Source organism: Hemiscyllium ocellatum, chromosome 2 (genome assembly GCF_020745735.1).
Source record: "Hemiscyllium ocellatum isolate sHemOce1 chromosome 2, sHemOce1.pat.X.cur, whole genome shotgun sequence".
Taxonomy (NCBI): Eukaryota; Metazoa; Chordata; class Chondrichthyes; order Orectolobiformes; family Hemiscylliidae; genus Hemiscyllium; species Hemiscyllium ocellatum.
Genome location: NC_083402.1, coordinates 78,713,336 through 78,741,182, shown reverse-complemented (window position 1 = coordinate 78,741,182; position 27,847 = coordinate 78,713,336). Strand labels below are relative to the sequence as shown.

The 27,847-nt window shown below is 38.0% G+C and overlaps 1 protein-coding gene across 5 annotated transcripts in view; it reads left to right on the top strand.

Annotated features, from left to right (window-relative positions):
- Positions 1 to 27,847, top strand: part of LOC132828042 (aldehyde dehydrogenase 1A1-like) — a 105,416-nt gene that overhangs the window by 28,386 nt on the left and 49,183 nt on the right. For 2 of the 5 annotated variants that reach the window (XM_060844969.1, XM_060844958.1), the window contains exons 2-6: positions 1,998 to 2,113; positions 2,866 to 2,970; positions 12,025 to 12,165; positions 21,847 to 21,976; positions 26,850 to 26,911. In XM_060844969.1, coding sequence (XP_060700952.1) covers positions 2,021 to 2,113; positions 2,866 to 2,970; positions 12,025 to 12,165; positions 21,847 to 21,976; positions 26,850 to 26,911 — 531 coding nt within the window. In that variant the 5' untranslated portion in view covers positions 1,998 to 2,020. Of the gene's footprint in view, positions 1 to 1,241; positions 1,445 to 1,854; positions 1,901 to 1,997; positions 2,114 to 2,695; positions 2,772 to 2,865; positions 2,971 to 12,024; positions 12,166 to 21,846; positions 21,977 to 26,849; positions 26,912 to 27,847 lie in introns of those variants that run through there. The other 3 variants (XM_060844978.1, XM_060844981.1, XM_060844982.1) reach the window with 3 other exon arrangements.

Here is a 27,847-nt window from a genome sequence, read left to right as displayed (position 1 = left end):
GTGTGGACCCGGATTAGCTTCAGAAAGATTTATAAAATGTCAGAGGTCTAATAAGCCTGCATATTTCATTCTACACTCAATCACGGCATACAACTTAGTTTTGTCATGCACACTGGAATCATGCTTAGTTTGTAATGCTAATGCATCCTTTAGTAGATCGTAGGCATTTTGAAGTTAGGCCAGTCGAGGTTCAATATTTGTATTCTTGCCTCTGACTCAGACGGTTGTGCATTAATTTTGTGTCTTGAACATAAAACCTGGCCTGACATTCAGAAGTTCTGTTTGCTCAATGAAGCATTAAACGGACCTTTCCAGCTCAAGAAGATGCAAAATGACACCATGTAGAAAACAGCATGAATTTATTTCCTGCTTTTCTGGTCACTATTTAGCCTTGAACCAATCTGGTCGCTATCACAATAGTATATTTGAGATGTGGCTGTATACAAATGTATTTTCTGTGTTGCAACAGTGACTACATTTCAAAAAGTACTTCATTGATCATAAAATGTGTATCCCGCAGACCTGAAAGTCACAGTGTAAACGTAAGTGTGAGCAATTAATTTTTATGGCAAAGTAACAAGGTCAATGGGAAAATGGAAGTAGTAAAGTGGAAGGGTTCAAAGTCAAGGAAGGAAGATTCAGCAACGACATTAATTTGCATAGTCAAATATCTTGTGATTACATAGCAAGGAAAAGTACCAGTGATCTAATAAGTGCAAGCAGAGCCAGAAATCTGACAAGTGCAAACCTCAGGAGATGTGTTACCCATTGAATACATTGTGGGCGGCACGGTGGCACAGTGGTTAGCACTGCTGCCTCACAGCGCCTGAGACCCGGGTTCACTTCCCGACTCAGGCGACTTACTGTGTGGAGTTTGCACGTTCTCCCCGTGTCTGCGTGGGTTTCCTCCGGGTGCTCCAGTTTCCTCCCACAGTCCAAAGATGTGCAGGTCAGGTGAATTGGCCATGCTAAATTGCCCGTAGTGTTAGGTAAGGGGTAAATGTAGGGGTATGGGTGGGTTTCGCTTCGGCGGGTCGGTGTGGACTTGTTGGGCCGAAGGGCCTGTTTCCACACTGTAAGTAATCTAATCTAAAAAAAGATACACTACAAAAAGTTCATCAAAGATCGTGAGACAACACCTTTAAAACCCACTACCACTTCCATCTAGAAGACAAGGTCAGATACATGGGAACACCACCACCTCAAGTTCCCCTCCAAGTCACTCAGTCCTGACCTGAAAATATATCGCCACTCATTCACCGCATCGAGGTCAAAATCCTGGAATTGCCTCCCTAAGGGTATTGTGTGCCAACCTAAGGCGTATGGACCGCAGCGATTCAAGAAGGCGCCTCAATGTTAACAAGGAATGGGCAATAAATGCTGGCGAGCCAGCGGCGCCCACATCCACGAATGATTTTTTTTAAAAATCAGTTTTGACGATTTGGTAAGAAATTCAATAATTGATGCTGGTGTTTCGAGTGAGGTGAGATTAGCATTGATGTCAGTTCTATTAGCCGAATATGTAAATGTATTGATCTGCTGACTTAAACTTCAAATGTATGCGGCAAAAATAGTGATGAATTTCTCATCTACCTAGCAACTCTTAAGCGCAGATCTTTCATGCTTGCTTAGGTAATGGGCTTTCATGATGTTGACGTTTATGCAGCATTTATTTAATAAGTAACCGTCACTTTATAACCTCAACTAGTTGGGAATGATTGCAATGATCACAGGCAGTTTTCAATCTGCTATGACTTGATTCTGTGTGCTGTTGCCGAGAGGTGGGGATTTGCCCTTTGGACGTGCCCCGTGCATTGTACCGTGTTTTCAGCCAATCGGTTCTCTGACTGTTAGTAGTGTTTAATAATTCTGTTTCAACACCTTGCGGCTGACAACAAAAGTAGGCGAGTACTGTGGACTTGTTTTCTGTTTTAAGTTATTGTTTTGCAAGGAAAGGGAGCTTTGTTGTGTCTGAACCTGAACTACGCCTATTGCAGGAACACAAGCAAACAAGCACAACATGAGTGCCCCAGCTCCCGACCACGAAAGTGCAGCGCCCGCTCCCCGCAATATGCCCGTGCCAGTCACTGAGCTGCAAATCAGATACACCAAGGTGAGTGTGAGCATTTCAATCCCCACAGTTCCGGCATCTACAACTCTGCCGACTGCAGCCCTGCTGTCCCCATCCGATTTGTTATTCTATGTAAACATAAACTGGACTAAATCTGAACGTAAAACCTATGCATAGACACGGAATTCCGAACAATATGAATTCTTCAGCCTTAGATACGTTTTGTGTGCAATTCTAAAGAACCTAATATATGACCGAGAAATAATGGTTATAACAATTTTATTGTTTTTATTTAAAGAAATGCAGAAGTGTGCCCCTTCGCGTGCTCCGATAGAAGTTACCAAGAGCCGCGGTAGAACTGGGAGTCTGTAGACAGAATCTGAGCTGCAGCGAGCAGCTAATAAGCGGCTCCTGAACTCAACTCTGATTGAAGTGTTTCTTGATAACTGAGAAAAAGCATGTTCTCAGATAAATACTTGTTCTCCTTTCAAAAAAAAGAGTTTAGGGACTTCTGGAGAAACTGTGTACAGCAGGAACCTTGACCCATGTGATGTATAAAGTGCAATATTAACAGAAAGCAGGCTAACCTTTAAACGATTCACACACACATTGAAATAACGTGCACCCCCCCCAACCCCCCCTTCCCGCGTAGTGTATCGGCAGAACTAGGGCTGCATTGTACTGGAAACTGAAAGATCAGGTAAGCCAACTGGTCACTGGAATTTCGGGGGAATTGTTTGCCGGCGGTGTTGTTTCGAATCGGTGTCCATTTTTAGGTGTTTGTTTTATTGCAGATCTTTATCAACAACGAGTGGTACAACTCCAGCAGTGGCAAGAAATTTGCAACCTGTAACCCTGCCACAGGAGAGAAGATCTGCGACGTGGAAGAAGGCGACAAAGTGGGTTTGCTCAATAATTTGAGTGTGTTTGAATAATTCATGCAAGGGTGTTTTTTTATATATATAGTTCATGACTAACTTTCCATCAGACGCCTCACAATTTTCCCAAACCGATTGATATAAAATTATATGAGCTTGAATCCATGCTTGCCAGTTTTGCCTGCTGTACATGTTCACCTGCATTTGGCATATTTGACTTTTTTTTTCAGTGGATGAATGATGAAGCCATATGCTGAACATTATATTAATTGTAGATAGTATCTTCAGCTCAATACAAAGTGTGATTGCTCTCTTGATGGCTGGGCTTGAGTGAAAGATATGCATTAACCCAAAATCTAAATTCAAGTCAAACTAAGACACTATTTAGTAGTTTGAACCTTTTTAAAACATCCATGTGCTGCAATCTGAATAAAATTGCAGTGCTGATATGCACATCAACAGGTAGCTCAGAAGTGACATTATGTAGATATTGACTTTAAAGTCATCATGAGAGAAATATATTGTTTGGTGATTGACATTAGCACATCATATAATTCCCACCTGCAGTTCTAAAATGAATCATTAGGGAATCAATAATTCATTGAAGAACAGTAAATTTCTTAAGCTACTGTGAGTCTCACTCTGTTTTCCTCCAATGCTTAGTTAGTTAAAATTGACAAGATCACAATAACTGGACAAAGAAACGTGATTGTGACAGATCTACTTGAACAATAAAGGATGAGAAAGTGAGGACTGCAGATGCTGGAGATCAGAGCTTAAAAATGTGTTGCTGGAAAAGCGCAGCAGGTCAGGCAGCATCAAAGGAGCAGGAGAATCAACGTTTCGGGCATAAGATTCCTGAAGAAGGGCTTATGCCCAAAACGTTGATTCTCCTGCTCCTTTGATGCTGCCTGACCTGTTGAACAATAAAGGTTTCTTTTTGTAGGCAAAGGAAGTTTCACTGTAATATTGGTAATATTTATGTTCACACACACAGTATAAACTACATGGGTTTCCTATCAGTTAAAATCCTGAAAATATTGATCAAAAACTGAACTGGAACAATTATAAAAGTACCTATGGTTACAAGAACAGGCCAGAGGTTGGGAATTCTGCAGTAATTCACATCCTGACATCCCAAAGCCTGTCTATAACTACAAGGTACAATTCAAGAGTGATGAAACACTTCAACTTGCTTGGATAAGTGAAGCTCTAACAAGATTCAAGAAGCTTGATGCTATTCAGGACAAAGCAATCCACATGAGTAGCATCCCATGCATCACTTTAACCATTCACTTCCTTCCCCCATGGACCACAGTGGCAGTAGTATGTGCCATTAACAAGATTCATTGCAGTAGCTCACCAAAGCCTCCTTAAACTGCACCTCCCAAATCTAAGATCTTTAATACCCAGAAAGACAAGGGAAGAAGATATTTGGGAACAGTACCTCTTGCAAGTTCTCTTCTGAGACATATGCCATGTTGACTTGAAAACAGATAACCATCCCTTGACTGTATTTTTGTCAAAATTCTGGAACCCCCTTCCTAAAAGCACTGTGGATGCATCTACACCTTATGGACTGTTGTGGTTCAAAAAGATGGTCGTCATCTTCCCATATGCCATTAAGGAAAGGCAATAAATGCTGCCCCAGCCCCAGCCAGTAATTCCAATATCTCATGATATTTTTTATAAAAATGTTGAATTTCAAAATGTTATCATTAAGGAAATATTTTCAAGTATCCCAGAGGTCTTTAAGTACATATTGAAAATTGACCTTGACATAATGTGAAAAATATTTCCTTCTAATCATAATTATGCAAATGTATAACAGTGATATTACATATTTTTCTGTGCAAGTCATATCATTATTAGAAACTAGAAGAACATAGCATTGAAACCTCTAAATGAGGAAGCTCAAAACAAAGACGAAAACAGTTAATCTTTCACCAATTTTCTTTAATCTTGAGATTACTGACAATGGAAAACGCTTTGATCTTCCAGAAAACAACATTTTGGAATACAGTGTATGGGCAATTTGAAGCATGTATGTGCAAATTTATACCTTGATTTTAAAAAGTAGAAATGGATAAACCAGGCATTAAAGGTCAATCTGCCTAACATCAGCTGTTAGGGGCAATAGGCACAGACAGAATTAATTAACATTTGGAAAATTATTGGCTAATAATTGAAAACCAGCATAGATTTATTCAACTTGATTGAGTTATTTAAAATCGTAATAGGGAGAAATTAATTAAGGTAGTCCAGCTTATGTTGTGTAGATGGACTTTAAAAATGTGTTTGATAAAGTATCACATAATAGAATTGTTAACAAAATTAAGACTTCTGAAATTAAAGATGTAATGACAACACAAATTCAAATTGATGAAGGGCATAGAAATCAGCAAGTAATGATTGTTTTTCAAATAGGTAGAAATTTTACAATGATGAGCCCTCTGTCTTAATATCACTCAATAGTAATGGCCATGAGTTGTATATACAAGGCATAACACCAATATTTGAGTAAAAAGTGAGGTCTGCAGATGCTGGCATTCCTGATGAAGGGCTCTGGCCCGAAACGTCGAATTTCCTGCTCCTTGGATGCTGCCTAACCTGCTGTGCTTTTCCAGCAACACATTTTCAGCTCAGATTACACCAATGTTTTCTAGTGATGTGAAATGTATTAAACAGCAAAGAGTATAGTAACAGATATCAAGAGGGCATAGAGAGACTAATAAAATGTGCAGACAAAATTGCAAATGAAATAACATGAAAGTGTGAAGTAATGCATTTTATAGAAAGAATGAAGAAAAGCAATATAAACTAAATATATAATTATCAAAGGTGTTACAGGAACAGACACCTGGGGTGTGTGTCCATAAATCTTTGAAAATGGCAAGACAAGTTAAGAAGACTTAAAAATCATATAGATCTTTGGTATTATTAATAGAGATAGAGTGCAAAAGTAAGAAATTTATGCTAAATCCATATGAAACATGAAACAAACCTCAGCTGGTGTACTAAGTTCAATTTGAATAACACATGAAAAAGATGTCAAGGCCTTTGAAAGCAGAAGAAATACAGTAGAACAATACTATGATTGAGAGACTTTGATGAAGTTGTGTGGTAGGAGATGATAAGTTATTCTCTTTCGAACAGAGAAGTTATGAAAAGATTTGAAAGACGCATTTGCATTCAAGTTTTTGTTAAGAGTTATTTGATTTATTCATTCAGGGGATGGAGTCTATTCTTAATTCTTTTGAGAGGGTGGGTGCTGTAATCCACTACCTACAGGTACACCAACAATGTTGTTAGGGGTGAATTCCAAGATTTTGAACTCAATGACACTGAAGGAATGTCAAACTATTTCCAAGTCAGGATGATAAATTGCTCAGAAAGGAAATCACAGATAGTGATGCTCCCATGCATTTAGTTAATCTTCTCCTACTGGGTCATGATTTAGAAATGCTAGTATTGGACTGGGGTACAAAGTTAAAAATCACACAAACCAACCTTTTGGACTAAAACCTGGTGTTGTGTGATTTTTAACCTCATACTAGGTAGTAGTGACCTTGGGTTTAAAATGTTCATCTGAGAAGCCTTGTGAATTTCTGCAGTGTATCTTGCAGATAGTACACACCACTATACCTCCATTGTGGAGGAAATGAATTTCTGTGAATATGCTGCAAGTCAAGCAATTGCTTTGTCTTAATGATGTCAAGCTTCTTGAGTGTTGTTGGAGCTGCATCTATCCAAGCAATTGGGAAGTTTCTGTCACATGTACTTATAGATAGTGGACAGGCTTTGGGCAGTCAGGAGGTGAATTACGCATTGCAGGATTTCTAATTGCTACTTGTGCCACCTAATTTATATGGGTAGTCCAGTTCAGTTTCTAGTCAATGATAATCCCCAGCATGCTGATTCTGAGAGATTCAGTGCTGGTAATGCCATTAAGTTTCATTGTTGAATGTCCATGGATGATATTTAGATTCACTCATTTTGGAGACAATTATTGTCTGGTATTTGTGTGGTGTGAGTATGATTTGCCACTTATCAGCCCAAGCCTGGATATTGTCCAGGTCAAGCTGCTTTTGAACAAGGACCTTTCAGTGTTTGAGGACTCATGAATAGTACTAAACATTGTGCAATCATCAGCAAACATCTCCATTTCTGAGCTTATAATGAAGGAAAAACAATTAATGAAGCACCTCGAAATCAATGGGCCAAGGACACAGTCATGATGACCTCATGTAGTGAGGTCCTGGAGCTGAGAAGAATGTCCTAAAACAACTGCAACCAATTTCCAGAATGACAGGTATTACTCCAGCCAGCACAGAGGTTTCCCTTAATTTCCATTGGTTCCATTTTTGCTCGGACCTTTTCATGCCACATTCAGTTGAATGCAGCTTTGATGTCAAGGGCTGTCACTCTCACCTTACCTATAGCATTCAGCTGTTTTGTCTAGGTTTGAACCAAGGCTATGATGATGGCAGGATCTGAATGGCCCTAGTGGAAGCCAAGCTGGGCAACACTGAGCAGGTTATTGCTGAGCAATTGCCACCCGGTAACACTTTGGATAGCACCTTATATCATTTTGTTGATGGTGGAGAGTAGATTGATGGGGCAGTAATTGGCCAGTTTGTGTTTGCTTTTCTTTTTGTGAATAGGACATACCTAGAAAAATTTCCACATTATCTGCTAGATACCAGTGTTGTAACTGTACTGGAATTGTTTGGCTAGGGGTGTGGCAAGTTCTGCAGCATATATGTTTAATACTATTGCTGGAATGCTTTTAGAGCCCACAGCCTACACAGTATCCATTGCTTAATATCCCGTGGAGTAAGTCAAATTGTTGAGGACTGATCAATTTGCTGATAAAGTCCCCAATAATCAAAATGGAGAACCACTATGGAGGCATATAGGTGTGTAATAACCTAAGGAAAAAAAAATTGTCTAAGAGGTAAATGCTGTTTGCTATAAGTTTTTCGTTTTTACTGGAGCAACATTAAACAAATGCATTCGCAACAAATGTATAAAGTGCATTAATATCTGCCACCAATGTGATAGTTTGCTAAAGTATGCCCTACCCACAGAAGTTAGACTAATCTATTCAGATCAATTATCACCAATTAGTGTTTGCTCAATCAATAGTGAAGTGAAGTAAGACTTATCAAATATTGTCAAAACACAACATCTATTCACCAATAATCAGCTATTCAGTTTGATTCCTGCTAGAGTCACTGGATTCCAAACTTCATTATAGCCTTGATCCAGACAAGGACACATAATCTGAATTCCAAAAGCAAGGTATGCTTTCCTCTCAAAATGCCTTGCCAATTGGCTAAGAAAGCCACTTATATTCGGGATTGGCAACAAACATTGGCCTTGTCAATGACACCCAGATCCCATGAAAGAATAAATAAACAGCATTGTCGGAGCTTCAAGATTAGATTAGATTCCCTATAATGTGGAAACAGGCCCTTCGGCCCAACAAGTCCACACCGGCCCTCTGAAGAGCAATCCACCCCAACCCATTCCCCTACATCCACCCCAATTAACGCACCTAACACTATGGGCAATTTAGCATGGCTAATTCACCTGACCTGCACATCTTTGGACTGTGGGAGGAAACCAAAGCAAACCCATGCAGACATGGGGAGAATGTGCAAACTCCACACAGACAGTTGTCCGAGGCAGGAATTGAACCCGGGTCCCTGGCGCTGTGAGGCAGTAGTGCTAACCACTGAGCCACTCATGATTACCACCAATGATGAGGAGCTTAATTATACTAGTCATGTTAACAGTGTGACGAAAGAGCAGGCAGAGTTAGACATACTGTGACAAATTGCTCACCTCACCCCCTGCACACTTCCCTACCTAAGATCTCTCAAATCTCCATAGGAATCAATAGAAATGTCAGGGAATATTCTTCTGCATTTAGCAGAATGCTATGTGCTCACAATAGACCAATTTGATTGATTGTTGTCCCTTTCAATACATTGAATATTCACCCATTACACTGGCATTCAGTGACTGTAATTTACATTACTCCAGATATTCTCTAATCTTACTGAAACAATACCTGTCAATCCTATTATTTCCAAGAAGGAGAAGAGCACTAAAATCCTAGAAACACAAGTATTGTCAGTTCTCCTCCAAATTTTGCATCACCCAATTATGGACATTTATTGTTTTTGGTTTATCATTATGGATCAATATCCCAGGATTCTCTTGTAATGTTCATGTGAACACCAATGTAGTATTTTTTTTAAAAAGGCTTACACTCTCAGGCTGAGTAGAGATAAGTAGAAAATGCAACAAAATGACAACACCGTGTTTGTACATGATTCAGTTTGGTGAAGTGATCAAAATGTTAGGACTAGAGATTGTGCCAATTTACTTGTAAGTTGATGTCCACCTGAATTTTGAGTAGGGCTCAGTTCCGTTGACTGTAGCTCCCATTAGAAACAGCTATATTTGAATCAGAAGAGATATTTCACACACCAATGTTGTTTAAGGCTTAGGCTGCCTATATTGACAGTTAATGCTTCTGTTCAATAATATGAGTGGTACAAGTTGCCCATTTTTGAGTGATAATTTAAAAAATGCTCTTAGCTGTCATCAAGAAATGCTAGATGCAAAATTGGCTAACTTTCTTAGTGGAGTCACGTGTTTTGAGCTCAGTGGCTTTTATATTTAATGTATTTTTGTTACTGTAAATTCAAGAAACATTACTTACTACTATAATATACTAAGTTCTTTCATTCCTGTTACCATTATCCTTCCTACTTAAATTGATATTACAGGATTTTCAAATTCATAATGCAAGACAAAGTATTGTGCAATGATAAGGTGCAGTTTGAATCTAATGTGTTCTCACAGAATGAATTTCTGAGCCATTTCGGATTGGTTCAAAGAAAAGAATAAAAGCATTCAATATCATCCAAGCAACTTGTACATATCTCCTAGAGATACTTGCCATTGATAGGAGCCTGGGACAAGGTTGTTCAGAAGACAACATTGTATGAACAATCAGAAATTTAAAGAAATGGCCAAATATTAAATCAAAATAAGAGAAAATAATTAAATTTTAGTTAACATTTTAAAGAAATCTCACTGCTATTTCTTAAACAAGTTAGGAACATTAACAATTTGTTAGTTTACTTTTGTTCAAATGTCTAAGATAAAATTGTGAGAAATAATTTCAAACATGCAGTGATAAGTGTAATTTAGGGCTATAAGTTAAATTGTCGTAATTAAAAGGGAGAATTCTGTTTACGTTGAATAAAAAGCATAGACGTACTCAAGATTAAATTACCACTAATTTTGGTTTCTCTGATATTTGACCAGGCAGGAATTACGAGATGAACAATAATTGAATTACCTTGATCCATTTTTTGACAGCTCATGTAGAGCTCTGTTTCACTGCCATTCATTTTCCATATACAGAAGAGTCCATGAATAATGCTATTATTCCCACAGGTGCATTTTTCTATAACTAATTACTGGGTCAGAGATTGTATTTTTGTTGGTTTTAGTCAAACAGAAGAAGGAGCCTTTTTTTCTCTCTTTCTTTATCTATTCCTTTTTGTGTTTCCTGTCCATTTCCTAACTATCATAAATATAGAATATTAAAACATAAAATATTGGAAATGCACATTTGATCAGATGTCATCTGAAAGAAAACGGTTTCTGCTCTCAAGTCTTAGACCATTCTCACAAACAGGTCTTGACACCTGTTACCTTTAAAGTTGTTTATTCTTGCCTTATGATCTAGCTTTTTTAATAAGTTGACCAGGAAGCAGACAGAAAATCCTCACAGACAACTATTTAAATCCCTTTATCCCTAATTTATCGAGTGTGAATTTATTGCCTAAGCTAGTTATCCAGAAAAGGCAGTGTGAGCTGTCTTCTTGGATTACTTTGACCATTTGAATACTACTAAATGTCTTGCTAGGTCAGGTCTGAGGGTAGTTATGCATTAGCCACTTTGGTGAAAAATTGGAGTCATGCATAAACCAAATCTGGTAAAGATGACAAAGGACATTTCTCGGATATATATGCCAACCTGAGAGATAGGGTTATTATACAGATCAGGTAGCATGTAATTGAATAATGAAATCGACATGAGCTGTTGAATGGTCAATCTCTTCTTCTATAACATCAAAATGTATTTTGTTCCTTTTGATTTAAGACAAAGCTAAATCACTTCTATTTAAGAATGTAATGTTGTTAAGTTCATAAGCATCAAAAGCAATGGGTTAGAATTACAAATGCCATCTCATTTTGGATGCTTGGGGGGCACAGAGTAGAATCCTACAATAAGGCCCGAAGTACCCCAACGTTGGCATCATTTCTGTGGAGCCTGTGAAATGGAGATGATGACAGTAACCATGGTTGCAGCAGCTCTCAGATATGTAAGGCAGGAAGGGTGTGAGTGCAACTGAGTCACAGGATGCGCAGTCGGATGGGAAGTGTTGCAAATGGGGAAGAAGGGTAGCCCTGCGAATCCACATTCAGATGCATTTTAAAAATTTATCCCATTGGTTTCTGCTTAATGAGTGGTTTCTTTAAGAACCATCTCTTAGCTCTGCACATAAACCCTGTATTCCGGCCTGCAGCTAACATCAATACTGACTGGTGACATCAGAACAAATAATCTGTATTAGAGGCATTTACGAGTCCTTTGAACTTCACCTTTGCTCTTTGGTGACTAAAAACATTGGGTGAATTTCTGGGCCTATTTCTTTCTCAGTATGTTAGCTTTAATTCTTTCTTCAATCACTTGCTATTCATTTAATGATGTTTTTCTTCATTTTGTAAATAAATCTGTGCTGCAAAATATATTGCATTTAACTATGGAAAAGCTAAAGATGAATGCCTCATTGCATATATTGTAATCATTCCCTGCAGCTTTAATATGTAATGTGCTGAATAGTTTCACGTTGCATCCAGAGAACATTTTAATTTTAACTGTTGCATTATAACAGATTACAATGTTGCCTAATTATAACAGCCATAACCTTCACTGTTAAGTTTTCACAAGACACACTGTGACTGTGCATTGTTACCTTTAAGGTGGATGTTGACAAAGCAGTAAAAGCAGCTCGGGAAGCTTTTCAGATTGGATCAACATGGCGCAGGATGGATGCTTCTGGAAGAGGGAGGCTTTTACATAACCTTGCTGATTTGATGGAACGGGATCGTGTTATATTAAGCGTGAGTTATACTTTACATTTCCATGATGATACATGTGGAAGATTTCAACATTAATGATATACTGGTGTACTAAAAGTGCTGCTTGCAAATTTAAACATAACAAACAACTAGAGCATGTCTTCTAGTTGGGCATTCCCATTATTCTTTTAATTAGTGGAATTATTTTAAGAGCACACACAGATACAAATGCTCTAAAACAGCAGTTGTCTCTTAAAATTTTAATATTCAATTTAAATAATTATCCCGTACATTAGCAGTACTTTGTTACATGGTGCTATTATTTCCAGTCAACAAAATAAGTTGTTGAGTTATAGAGTTATAGAGCACGGAAATAGACCCTTCAATCCAACTCGTGCACACCAACCAGATATCCTAAATTATTTTAAACCAACATTTGGCTCATTGATTAGATTAGACTTACAGTGTGGAAACAGGCCCTTCGGCCCAACAAGTCCACACCGACCCGCCGAAGCGCAACCCACCCATACACCCCTTTTACCCCTTACCTAACACTACGGGCAATTTAGCTTGGCCAATTCACCTGACCCGCACATCTTTGTGACTGTGGGAGGAAACCGGAGCACCCGGAGGAAACCCACGCAGACACGGGGAGAAAACTGTGTGCAAACTCCACACAGTTTCTAAAACCTTTCCTATTCACATACCCACCCAGATGTCTCTTAAATGTTGTAATTATACCAGCCTCCACCACTCCCTCTGGCAGCTCATTCCAAGCATGCACCACCCTCTGCTTGAAAAAGTTGCCCCTTAGATCCCTTTTATATCTTTCCCCTCTCATCCCCTCTCACCTTAAACCTATGCCCTCTAGTTTTGGACTCCCCTACCCTAGGGCTATGACCTTGGCTGTCCACGTATGCATGCCCCTCATGATTTTATAAACTTCTATATATCACCCCTCAGAATGTTTGGATCTGTGTCGGCACAATTACTTTTCAAGGCAATGATAATACTGAATTCTTACTGAATTACATAAGACCTTCATGAGACCACACCAGTTTACAGACTTGAATTCCTTCCCCAAGGAAGAATGCATTCACTTTAGAAGAAGTAGATCAATGATTGATTCATGGGGAAAAAGGATTGTCCTATGTGAAGAGATTGAGTAGACAAAGCTTACATTCTCCCAACTTTAGAAGAATGAGAGATGATCTCACTGAAACATAAAATTCTTATCGGAGTTAACAGGTCAAATATTGGCTGTTTCCACTGAATGACACTCATAGTCTTAAAGTAAGGGACTATCATTTAGAAAGAGAAAGTGTGGACTGCAGATGCTGGAGATCAGAGCTGAAAATGTGTTGCTGGAAAAGCGCAGCAGGTCAGGCAGCATCCAAGGAGTAGGAGAGTCGACGTTTCAGGCATGAGCCCTTCCTTAGGAAGAAGGACTCATGCCCGAAACATCGACTCTCCTGCTCCTTGGATGCTGCCTGACCTGCTGCGCTTTTCCAGCAACACATTATCATTTAGAACTAGAATGAGGACAAATTTCTTCACTCAAAGGATTGTGGATGTTTGGAATTTTTCATCCAGTACAGTTGTGAATGCTTAGCCAGTGAATATATTCACAACATGGGTTGTTATATTTTTTGGTTAATAAGGGAACTGAGGATTTTTTTAAAGAAAGGATAGGTGTAACTGAGGTAGGATCTCAGCCATAATCTTACGATAATCAGAGCAGACTTGAAGGATCAAATGGCCAACTGCTGCTGTTACTACTTCTGATGTTTTTATGCAAGATCAAAACAATAGCCAGGATAATTTCTGAAAGGATTCATTGTTGTAATGTTCTGGGCCAAAGTACCTGTGAGTGGGTTCTGCCAAAACAGTGGTGCTGAGAACATCCACTCCTAAACTGGCTGACCAAGGTTGGGCAGATCTCCCATTTTCATCCTGCTATGCCATTCTGATTGTCCTGCAGAAAGGAGTAGTGGGTTGCTATATACTGCAACATTAACAGCCATTTCTTCTCACCTAACCGACATGGAAGACTGTTTTCTTTCACAGCTAATTGATTTCCATTAAAAAAAAGCAACTGATTTCCTTGCCTTGGTGATTTGCTTTATTTGCTGACCCTCAAGCCTGGAGGCCTCCAGAGCAAATTTGTCAGATGAAGGATCAATAGCTTCACTCTGAATCCTTTTTACTGGATTGCCATGACTCAAATTGTTGATGCAAATCAGAGGCACCACGTTTCTACCACCAGTCAGCAGGCCGCACAAAACTTTGCCATTCTTGGTGATAATATTATATTGCACAGCCTCTGCCAGTAGAGCAGATGTGGTTTTGGGGCATAATGATCGGTTAGTTAAAATCAAACCCGAAGAGTCTATAATCCATTGTTATTTATAATCCATGATATCTTGCTGCTGTGGGGCAAAACTTCCTCCTGTTTATCCTTTCAAATTATTTCATAGATTTGAAAAAATCTGTAAGATCCAATGTAAAACAAATGTTCCACTTAAAATCACAGTTTTTCTTTCAAGATTTTCCACATATATCTTTCATTTTTGCTCTGCTTTTAACACATATTTTTCCCTTCATGGCAATATCACAACCTGCAAGTTCAACTCCAATGCACACACCAACCTGTCTTGGAAATATATTGCTGTTTGTTCCGTGTCACTGGATCAAAATCCTGGAACTCCCTCCCTAACAGCATTGTGGGTGTCCGTTTTGTTCATGGATTGCTGCGGTTCAAGAAGATACATCATTATACAATGTTTGGATTAAGCAGCAACACCCATATCCCTGCCTCAGCATCACTGCTGCCACTCTACTATACTGTATGATTTTCTAACTATGGCCTCAATCATGTCATGTACAAATTCAGCACAACTTCCCTTTGTATTCCGTGGCTTATGTTAGAACAATAATTGGATTTGCTTTTTAGTGGCTTTTTTTAAATCTCAGTTCCATCTTTAATTATTCATGAATCGGCACTGTTTGCTAAAATATTATCTATCAAGGTACACTTGACTTCACTCTTCATTTTCCAAAATGAGTCACCGCACATTTCTCTTCATTAAACTGAATCTGCTATGGATCCGCTTATTCTTTTAACCTGTGTCCTGCATCAATTCCTTGCTCTAATTCTTGAGGTTTGCCTTGCTGCCTGATTTATTTCCATCAAAAATGCACGTTACTCCAGGTGTGATCCCACTAAGACCCTGTATAATTGCAGCAAGACACCCCTGCTCCCGTACTCTAATCCTCCTGCTACGGAGCCCAACATACTATTTGCCTTCTTCACTGCCTGCTGCACGTGCATGTTTACTTCCAGCAACTGATGTACAAGGACACTCAGGTCATGTTGCACCTCTACCTTTCCCAAACTGTTGGCATTCAGATAATAATCTGCCTTCCTGTTCTTGCTGCTAAAGTGGATAACTGCACATTTATCCATTTACATTTCATCTTCCACTCAGCTGGTCCAAATCAAGGCATTTCTGCACCCTGCTCAGAATTCATCCTCCCACCCAGCTTTGTATCATCTGCAAATTTGGAAATATTACATTTAGTTCCCTCATCTAAGTCATTAACACATATTGTGAATAGGTAGGAGCCAAGCCTGGATCACTGCTGTACCACATTAGTTACTCGGAAAAAGACCCCTTTATTCCGGCTGTTTGTTTCCTGTCTGCCAGCCCATTCTCGATCCATGTCAGTATGCAAACCCAAGTGCTTTAATGTTACATTGCTAATCTCTTAAACAGAAACTTCTCAATTTATCCTATATTTGTATAAATAAAAAACCAAGGAGGCTTCTGCAGGTTCCTGGGGAACAAAAGTGGGCCACTTTCTGCAAGTCTGAACACCAGCCATTAACCTAGTCTTTAGTTTCTGTCTTTTTGCTTTCTTTGATTTTAAATCAGTTTGGAGCATTATTTGACAGGGCCATTAAAAAAGTCAGGCCACCTTGACAGTTGTAAAGGATAGGTGTTGCAGATTAGCTAAGTCTCAGCATGCAGTGGCCACTGGCAATTTAACAATAATTATATTTAAACACAATGCAAGTGGGAGTGGGAAGTCAACAGGCAGGTCTTCCGCCTGATTAGTTCGCTCACTCTCATTATTCTATCTTTTTTAAAGTCAATCAGTTCAAACCTATTATGACAGACTTCCACAGCTGTTGGATCCTAAACTCAGATTTTCAAGTTCAGAGGTAAGGACATTACCATGGCACCAAATACTGTGTGCTGTTTTGGTCTCCTTACTTAAGGAGATATGTAAATACTTTGAAGGCATTTCAGAGGAGGCTCAATACATTGATAGTTGGAATCAGCAGATTGGCTTATGTAAATACGTTGGACATGCTGGGCTTGTTTCTGCTGAGTTTAGAAGACTGAGGGTGATTTGATTGAACGTATAAGATGCTAAATGGTCTTGTCAGAGTGAACACAGAAAGATTATTTCTTTTTGTGGGTGATTCTTGAATGAAGGAATACTGTTTTAAAATTGATGGACACCTTTTTGGGAGAGAGATGAGGAGAAACTTTTTCACTCAAAGGTTTGTGAAACTTTGGAACTCTGACTTCGAAGATGACAACACAGGATGATTTTATATTTGCAAACCAGACTTAAATAGATTCTTGTTCGGCAAGAGAATCAAAGCTTTTCAAGAGGACATGGGAGTATGGAATCCAAAACACAAACAGATTAATCTGAAACTTACTGAATAGTAGGACAGGCTCCTTTTTATTATGTTCTACCACACTTGAACAGTTAGCAAGCTAGTTAATCTGTAGGCAACAAATGGTCAACATTCTTCAAGGGGAGGTGATGGCCTAGTGGTATTATCACTCGACTATTAATCCAGAGACCCAGAGAATGTTCTAGGGACCTGAGTTTGAATCCCACCATGGCAGATGGTGAAGTTTGAATTCAATAAAAATATGGAATTAAATGTCTAATGAGGTCCAGGAAACCACTGTCAATTGTTGGGAGAAACCTATCTGGTTCACTAATGGTCTTAGGGGAGGAAATCTGCTGTCCTTACCTGGCCTGGCCTGTGTGTGATGTCAGATCCACAGATATGCAGGTGACTTTCAACAGCTTTCTGGACAATGAAGGATGGGCAATAAATGCTGGCCCACATTCTGTGAATAATTAAAGAAAATCATGCTACAATGAACAAGACTACCCTTGATGTACTTCTTTATTACAGTATCAGTGTATGTTGAAACCCCAGTTTGGTGGTAGGTAGACATGTACTTATTGTGAGTTCAGTTTCATTCACTTGAGTAAGGAAAATGGCCAGAGTGTACAAACAAGGGAAAGCCAAAGGCATATTCCCAAAATTTCCATGAATTAAATTGGGCATTTAAGTATTTAAAAAGTGTTCACTGCTATGGTTTCTAGCTCTATGTGTGTCCAATGGGGAAAAGCACATCATTAAAATTTGCTGAGCAATTGGAAACAAATACACAAATGCAGTAAGCATGACAAACAGTTGAAGAAATAAAAGACCTCCGAAAGATAAAGACTATATTTAGGGTACCAATTAAGAGTCAGATTAGAATTCTGTATTTGTTAACCAGAATTTATGTAAATAGACAAAAGCCGTCAGAATCCATAGACCACTTTGTGATCAGATGCAAAGAAAATGACTCATTATGTGACGTTTCAGATGAGCAAATTGATTTGTTGGTTGTCATATATACAATTATGGAAGCCTTCCAGAAATATTTTCTACACAAACTGATAGTATAGCATCAAGAGTTACTGAAAGATAGGTATTTGTGGGTCAATGAAGCTTACAAGTCTTAAATATATCTCAATGATTGACACAATCACGAAAACACCAAACACAGCAAGACACGTGGCCATCAGCATGTATCAAGGAAAACCCAAGCATCCAATCAGTTTTGCAAATCATATTGCAAATAAAGGTCAGTGGCAGAGGGACTACAGCAAAGGTTAATGTAGCTGCAAAGAGCTTTGCTCTGACCCAAACAGGACATGTTCAAGGATTACTTTGAAGCTATTATAAAGTCCATCTGGTATTCTGCCAGAGAAGAATACATGACGTAATCAACAACAAGAGAATCTTACAATGTATATGATAAGACAAAGACTCATGAACACATGTCTCACATTATCAATTTTGTGGAAAACATCAATGTCATCATAGTCTCCAAAATGTTTGCAAAAATTCAAACTGTTTTTAGGCAATTGGAGAATATTTGCTATCACCTAAGGGCAACTGCCGATATTCCAGTCTTGCAAATTCTAAAAAAATGTATACTCACAGACAATCGCAGTCATAATTCCTCATGCAGAATCAATAGTGCAGGAGTACAAGTACAATCAATCTGCCTGGGCATCTACATTGTGTGGCCAGCAATTGGAGGGATACCAGAGTGCTTGTGGGAGTGTGGCAGTGTCCCTATCTCTGCACCAAGAAGTCTAGGTTTAAGTCCCACCTGTTCAGAGGTGCATCATACACTTCCGAACAGAATGGTTAGAAAGACTATCTTGTAGGTATACCAGGATGCCCTAATCTCACACTAATCTCATTCATATAATCCGTCAAACCTCAGAGACCTAATAGAACTATAACATACTTATGGAACTGAATATGAAAGAAAAAAAATGAAGCACTACTTTATTCTGAATAGAAATTGCTAATCGCTAGCTCTCTGCTGTGAACAAAAAGTTAAAGTTAAAGAGAAAGAGGCTAAATGTCTAGCTCAGAATTAATCCAAACTTGAGACCACTATGCCTGAGATGACATTTTTAGCGAATACCTCTGCTCTGCTTCCATAATGAATGAAGAGCTTGAAGAGAAATAAAGTGAGCAGAATAAATTACAAGCTCTGTAGCATCAATTCAATGAAACCTTTGATAGTTTACAGGAAGCTCTGGAGCAACCTGCATGCAAAACTTACCAGACTCTGCAGGAGCAGCTGCAGACACATTTGACTGAACTCAAACCAATATTGGAGTAAATGACAGACCTGCAGAAATAGATGGAAATGCACAGTGCAACAAAAAGGAGCTACAAGTCATTCACAAGACAGACCTATTGCAAATAATAATGAACAATAAAGCTCTAGCCAAATATTTTAAGCATGGTTTAGAGAAAGCCCAACAACTACTGAAACAGCAGGTGAAAGACCATGCTTCAAATAAAACATAAAGGGTAACACTGAAGAGGTTGGACAATTAATAGAGCAGGGTATGAAGAAAACCAACAGGAGGCTAAAACTGAAAAACTTTGAAGAAACCTGTGTTTAAAACCAAAGCTTTCAAAATGAGCTGATGACATTTTAGAAGTTTATAAAATCATGAGGGGCATAGACAGGATGAATAATCAAATTCTTTTCCCCCGGGTAAGGGAGTCCAAAACTACATGGCATAAGTTTAAGGTGAGAGAAGAAAGATTTAAAAGGGAGCAAAGATGCAATTTTTCATGCAGAGGTGCGAGTATAGGATGATTTGCCAGAGGAAATAGTGGAGGCTGGTACTGTTATAACATTGAAAAGTTATTTAGATCTGTAATGAATAAGAAGGGTTTAGAGGGACATGGGCTTAATGCTAGCAAATAGAACTAGATTATTTTAGGGTATCTGGTTGGCTTGGGTGAGTTGGACCGAAGGATCTGTTTCCATGCTGTATATCTCTGACACGATGGCTCTATAAATCTTAATAATATCAAATGATTAAATTTCAAGAACACCTGAACAACTTGTAACAGCTCGAGAAAGGAATCAATCAATGGTTAATCTGGAACAAAACTTGACTGTAGTGCATTAGGATAAGCATGTTCTGGAACAGCAGCTGCAGTCTGTGAAAGAAAAAGGGCAATTCAAACAAGAATGACAGACAATATCACTGTTGACTGTGGAAATTGATGCACCTCCAGACAAAGTCATCTTTAAGAGGTCTGGAAGTATCAGCGAATTACTGATATGTTTAGAGACTCGTCAGCTCACTTGTTAATGTAAATAATTAAACTTTCTTTTGAAAAGGAGGTGGTTTCCATAAGTATACTTTGCCTTCAAGAAAGCTTACCTTTCAGAACTCCACATGTCTGTCTACAGTGTTGCAAATCTGCCGATCAGTTAGTTTGCTGTGGATCTTCAAATGGTGTGCACCACAAATAGCAGCTGTTCCAATATCTGCTTCATAACTTGTAGATGTTTTACTATTTTAAATACATTAACTCACTGAGCTAATCAATCTGTGAAGAATGATTAATCAATGTGAATGTAATTTTGTTTTGTAATAATGTCTGAGAGTAATTTGAAACAGTGACATAAATATGTCAAAAAACACATGTGATGCAGTCAAATGCTTCACAGAATACTTGTGATGTTAATCGATTAAATATCTATGCAACTGAGTTTTATGGCGACAGAGAAAGTAGGCTGGGGCCATTAGTTTAGTTGCACCTTCAGTTCAAAAGAATCAGGAGGACAGCTGGCTCAGTGGAAGGGTTCTGGTTTGTACGGTCTCTAAGTTATGAGAGTTTTTATGAAAGTTTGTAAGTTAAAACGAGGCTACAGAAGTGAACAGAGGTTCAGGTAAGCAGAACTGGTAAGGAGTTGCAGAGCTGTCTCAGCAGTCTATGGAAGAGAACTGGAATGGGCCAATTAAATAAACTGAGAAGGAGTTGGTATAAGAATGATATCTGTCTGGGATTGAGTGTCTGCAAAGGGATCTTGCGGGAAATAGTTTGAAACTGAAATAAAAAGAGGTGGTGCTGAAGAAACTCAACGGCTGTGGCAGCATCTGCGAACAAAATTAATGGCTCAAGTTCAATATGACTGTATTCTGAGTTCATAGATCTCCAGCATCCTCAGTATTTTGCTTTTATTCGACTTTGAATCTTTGTTAAACATTTATGTTAAGGTCTTTCTAAACTGATATATCTAAAAATATGATAGCTTTATTTGTTTATCTTTTCCCTTCTATAATAAACTTGTGTTCTTTTGTTAAAAAAGACACTTGCAGGTTTGTGTAAATATGTTCAGTAATTAACTGCCATGGTAACCATGTGCAAAAATTAATCTTATAATCTATCAAGGCAAGTTTCACTTTGGGATCTGATATGCCTAGTATACATACAAACAAGTTCCATGATTACATAACTTTAGCGAGTAACTGTGATGCCAAATTTTAATGTCAGGAAAGATTGGGGTTTGGTATCTTAATTATCTATTGCACTGCTACTATTTAAAACTGATACTCAAGAGATTTGGTCCTGAAGTATGATAACCACAAACTAATGTGTCACAGAATTCTCAAAGTGATACAATTATATTGAATTCTAGATCAGTGGTGCTGGAAGAGCACAGCAGTTCAGGCAGCATCCAACGAGCAGCGAAATTGACGTTTCGGGCAAAAGCCCTTCATCAGGAAGGCTTTTGCCCGAAACGTCAATTTCGCTGCTCGTTGGATGCTGCCTGAACTGCTATGCTCTTCCAGCACCACTGATCCAGAATCTGGTTTCCAGCATCTGCAGTCATTGTTTTTACCCAATTATATTGAAGGTCATTGTAGTAGACAGTGAAAGATTTTACACCTGTTTTATGTTTAATTATTCTAAAGACTTCAATTGAAGATAGCTCCAAGCTTTATTAGCTAGGTAAAGCTTGTTTAACTGTAGTTCCTGAGAACCAATATAACTGACAGGCAACTTTTTTATTTTTATTTAAGACAATAGAATCTATTGACTCTGGAAAACTCTTCCTGCATGCGTACTTTGTTGACCTAGATGGCTCAATTAAAACATTGCGTTACTATGCTGGCTGGGCTGACAAAATCCAAGGACGCACCATCCCTGTGGGTAAGGTTATATTTATGTCTATTAATTGTGTTGAATTAATGCTTTCATCTGCCCTTGAAATAAACACTGTGGGAATTTTCTAATATTGTGAGAATGTCTTAGAAGAATGTTTATTTTTGGCCAAATTATTCTAATCTCAAACTTTTCAGAACCAGAAACAAAATTATCTTATCTGTTACTCCCAGTACAGGTCTTAAACTTCAATAATCCTTGAACAGTTGTGTTAGAAACAACAGTTATTTAAATATATTAATGAGCAACTATAAATAAATTGCTAATAAGTCATTCCCAAGGTGCAGCTAAAATCATTCTTTATTACAGACGTTTTATGCCGACCATTTCCTTCACATCTAATATGCCATGACATTGATTTCTTGCCAAGGTATGGAATCATAAGCACAAATATTAACTCCAGTGGAAATGAGCTTTTTTCATACATGAGCATAAATGGTAAAAATTAGTAGGACTAATCACATTCAAGAGGCATCACAGAGGTATCCAATTCCATACGTATGAAAATTACACATTAGTGCATTTTAAAATCTAGCTAATTTGGAATGCCACCCATCAGAAATTGCACTTCTCCCACTACCCTGACAACCGAGGTATTTAAATCACTAGAGACTAGAAACTCAGTCTATAGTTAATTCCATTGGCAGTGAGACTTGTCAGTAAGTTGTGTCTTATTGAAAAATGGTTTTCAACTCTTCTGTGTCTTTAGCAGCCTGATAAACAAGTCATTGGCTAAGAATAGGAGGTGTCCATTGAAGAGATTTGCATCTGATTTACAATATACATTGAGCTTCGCGTACATGTATTGGACTTCCAACAGTGAGCAGTAGACATTCATTTTCCTTGGATCCAGAATGTTTAATATCTCTGCAATTTTAGGCTTATTGTTCAATTATACTTTTTGCAGTTTGTTACATTAATGCAACCACATGGTACTCAGTGGAGTAAATTAACTGAAGCCTGGGAAGAATGTGTGGAAAACATGAATCCTTTGCTCTCATATCAGCTGTGCTACAACCACAAATGCTGCAAAGAAAACTTATTTTTAACAACCCCAAGGCATTTGTTTCTCTAGATATTCTTAATCTTATTTTAAAATAGTTTTATGCTGGCATTGAGCTGACGGCCCATTGATGCTTCACTATTATTTAAAAGTCAGCAATGTGGTTTAATTTTGTTCAATGCTGATAATGATCAGGAACTTGTAGTATAACAATGCCATTTAAAAAGCCAACTGGCAGTTCAAAGTGCTAAATTAAAATGTTCCCTCCCATAGCCAAAAGAAGATTTTACAAAATATATGTCATGATTTGGAGATGCCGGTGTTGGACTGGGGTGTATAAAGTTAAAAATCACACAACGCCAGGTTATAGTCAAACAGGTTTAATTGGAAGCACTAGCTTTTGGAGCGTCGCTCCTTCATCAGGTGATTGTGTGGTATGGCGCTTCAAAAGCTAGTGTGCTTCCAATTAAACCTGTTGGACTATAACCTGGTGTTGTGTGATTTTTAACTTTCAAAGTATTGTTTGCAGAAGAATCTAAGAAATTCCAGAGAGGCCAAAGGACAGACAAAAGGAAATTGATTAACTCAAACATCAAATAGAATAAATGAGTAAATATATGCTTCTCAAGCTTTCATATAATTTCTAGTCCCTGCAATGAAAGCACAGATTGTTTCCAATGCTGAGCTGACTTGAAAAAAAATCAGTTATGTCAGATCTGGAAAGACTCAAGCTTAGTAAATTACTTTTCAATATTAATAACAGCTTTATTGTCTGTCTTTAAAGACAACTTAGCAGTATATGTTTTAACTTAAAGTATAAAGTATGTAGTAATTAGCATTTATAAAATTTCAAATTAAAGCAAGTCATTGCTGGAAAGATTACTTTTGATCATGTTTGTGAAATATTCTTCTAAACAGTAAGATATCCACAACATGTTCCATACGCTGAGGACTCTGGAGGGTTCTTCTAAACTGTGAATAATAGCATTCCTCCTTACTGCAGGAAGGTCTACAGTGTTTTATCCTAGAATGATGGATAGTTATTTTAAACCCTACAGTGAGTGATCCGCACTGTTTCTTGTGATCATGAAGGATCCACTGTGTTTATTCTTATAGTGAAGAATCCACAGTGTAACACCATGTTGGTGATGGTATTACAATGGTTCTGCATGTAATAAGGGACCCAGACAGCCTAAGCGAGTGGGAAAACATTTAGCAGAAAATGTATGATGTAAGTAAAAGTGAATTTGTCCATTTTTGCAGCAAGATTGGAAAAACAATAGATTATTTAAATGGAGAGAGATCGCTAAACTTAGTGGTACAGAATCCCAGTACATGAATCACTTAATGTTAGTGTGCAGATATAGCAGTTAATAGGGCTGGTATATCAAATGTTGCCATTTATTGCAAGGGGAATGGAATATAAAGATATGACTCTTATTGAAGTTATATAGAATGTGGAGTATTATGCATACCTCTAGTCTCCATACTCAAAAAAACTTCAGAATCAGCTCAGTGAAAGTTCAATAAACTCATTTCAGTGAAGAAGGCCTGACCTACAAAAGAAAGAATGGTCAGGTCAAGTATATATCCATTGGACTCTGGATCGATGAGAGGAAATCTTACTGAAACAAAGAAGATTTTGAGACGGCATGATATGGTGGATGTGTGGAGGATGTTTCCTTTTATGGGGGAGTGTAGAACTAGGGGACATTGTTTAGGAATAAGAGTGTCCTTTTAAAGACAGAGAGGAAGTGCTTTTTTTTCCTCTCAAAAGGTTGTATAGAAATATCTTCCCCAGAAAGTAGAAGATTTCACAAAATATGCATTCATTTAAGGCTGATTTAGTGGTTGTTTGATAGATGAGGGAGTTAAACGTATGGGTTACCAACAGGAAAATAAAGTTGAGAACACAGCCATGCTCATTACAAATGGTGGAGCAAACTCAAGGGTCGCACGGCCTACTCTTGCTCCTCAGACCACAATGTTGCCTCATACTGATATAAGTATGCGTCATGTTATCCATTTAATTTGGATATTATGTGATTCATCAAGCATTAGCAAAGAAGCAACAATTTAACTGAGAGAGTGATTTTATTTCTCAGTCCTGGAAAGCCATGAGGTCCAAAACAAGTACCATATTTTTTGGATTTTACATCAAGTTAGTGCAAGTCCAATTTGGTCAAAAGCCATGATCAAAAGGTACCAAATGACTTCCAGAAAAGCTTTTCAACATTTTTAAAGTTTTTAGGTTTTTTTTCAGTGTTATTTTCAGAGTTAAGTTCTTGTCTATTCTTAATCTTAAATAATGACAGACACAATGTTGCTTTTTGTTGCATAGTGACAATCCTTTAGGTGTCTGCTTACTGTGTGGGTGCTGTTCTGATGATGCTATATGTCATATAAAGCAGAGCTTAAACTTTGATCTTAAAATAGGTACTTTAAAATAATTTCCCTTCTATTAACTATTAAAAACCCTTTGTAATTTGAATGACTGGGTTAATGTCACTGTTTAATTAACATGCAGATGTATGTGATAGGACTGTCTTTCAAATGCCATTATTACAAATGCAGAGATTTTGAAGGCAAGTGTAGAGTCCCTTCCTCTGAGTCAGAAAGTCCAGTTTCAAGTCCCACTGCTTGATTTGGTGTCCACAGCACAGTAAATCACAGGAACAAGACTATCAGCCCAAAATGTCTCTGCCAATCATGTTGACATTCTAAACTAATCCTATCCGCCTGCTCATAGTTCATATCTCATTATTCCCTACCTGTTCATGTGTCTGTCCAAATGTCTCTTAAACTGTTGTTCTCATATCTGCTTCTGCCATCTCCCATGGCAGCACATTCCAGGCATCTATCACTCTCTGCATAAAAGACTTGACTCGCTAATCTCCTCCAAATTTCCCCCTTGCACTTTAAACCTATACCCCCCTGTGTATTTCACAATTCTCCTCCAGGAAAAAAGACTTTAACTATTCATGCTATCTATGCCTCTCATAGTTGTATATACTTCTATCAGATTGCCCCTCAGCCTCCAATGCTCCAGCAAAAACAATTCAAGTCTATCTAACCTCTCCTTATAGCTAATATACACCATGGAAGGTAAATCAGGTTGATTACCAAATCCTTCTAATTGACCTACAGCAGGTCGTAAGAGTGGGATAGCATCCAGGTCAGCCATACCTGATGCATAATGGCACTCCTCAAGTTACAGCCTGTGGTGATAACTTGTCACCTGTTTCAGGGAAATATAGCCATGAAAACAAATGTTCCTGTGCATTGTCTGCCTCAAATGCTACCACTTCTGGGAAGAGAGTAAAATGGCTTAGTGGTTAGCATTGTGGGTCACATTACCAGGGACCCAGGCTCAATTCCACCCTTGGGTGACAGACTGTCTGTGTGGAGTTTGCACATTCTCTGTGTCTGCATGGATTTCCTCTTGGTGCTCCAACCTCCTCACACAATCCAAAGTCATGCAGGTTAGGTGGATTGGCTGTGTTACATTGCCCATAGTGCACATGGATGTATAGGTTAGGTGGATTATTCTTGGCAAATGCAGGATGATGGGGAATAAGGTTAGGGCATTACAGGTTTGGGTGGGATGTTTTTCAAAGTGTTGATGCAGATTCGATGGGTCGAATGACCTGCCTCCTTACTGTAGGGATTCTATCTTCTAAGCAATCGATTCCAAACTAAAGTGTTTTGTTCAAATGTGTAAACTAGTTACACATTTAATGCATATTCTAACAAATATACTTAATTGGTTATACTAATTTAAAAATGCAGTTAAGTTACGTAACAATCCAAATCTTTGTTTAAGGTAAATAATTGAATTAATTTCTTAATTTACATCAGATGGAGATTATCTCACATTTACAAGACATGAACCAATTGGTGTATGTGGACAAATTATACCTGTAAGTAACTTTTGTAGATTTGTTTTATTTGACCAAGATTCCTGAAGAGTATTGTGAGGAGTTTCACTTCCATTTACCTGAGTCTGAAATAGAAAGTAGTCACTTGCGTACGGGGCTGGAAACAAGGGACAAGCCAGTGCTGTTTTTTATGAATTCTGTACTTTCACTTCTGGGAGCACCCCCTCAAAAACATATTACAAGACATATTAAATGATTTAGTGTGCAGCCTGAATATTCATTCAGCACAATAATCATTTATTGCTTTGTAAGTTTCAGCAAAATGACATATCATTTCAGTATGGAATATGGTTGGCAGGCAACAGAATTAAAGATGTGCATGAATGAGTTGAAGAGTAAATATATTACCAGTTAATGCTCGATACTTCAAAGAACACAGTAAATTGTACTTGAATTCATGCATGAACAATTTCCAATGAATATACAAGCTAATTTGCATTGATCAATTTCATGTTAATTTGAATTCACTTTTAACTCACTGATAAATATCATGGCTAAGAGAAACATTGGTTAGAAGGTTATTGGCATTAAAAAAAACATCATTTATAAGCAATTTTATTCATTATAGGTAAGGATTTTGCTCTTCATTTGTGTGTCAATGTATAAATTTACTTGTGAAGATTTTGTCTGCTTAGACAAAATTATTCCTTATGTTTCTAATTCTGTAACTAAGATTTTGTGCCTAGGTACTTTGCACCCAAGATAGCGTTGTGTCTGGTGACATTGTACACTTTCTGTGCCCCATGCTTGAGTATACCTGACAATAAAGCCAAAATTTAAATCTAATATTTCCAGCAAAATGTTCATTTTGAACATATGGTAAACTCTATGATTCACAATAAAAAGAAACTGCACGTAAAGGGCTTGATTTAGTGTCAACCTTGGTGATGTGGTAGTGGAGGATTTGAAGGTGTGACG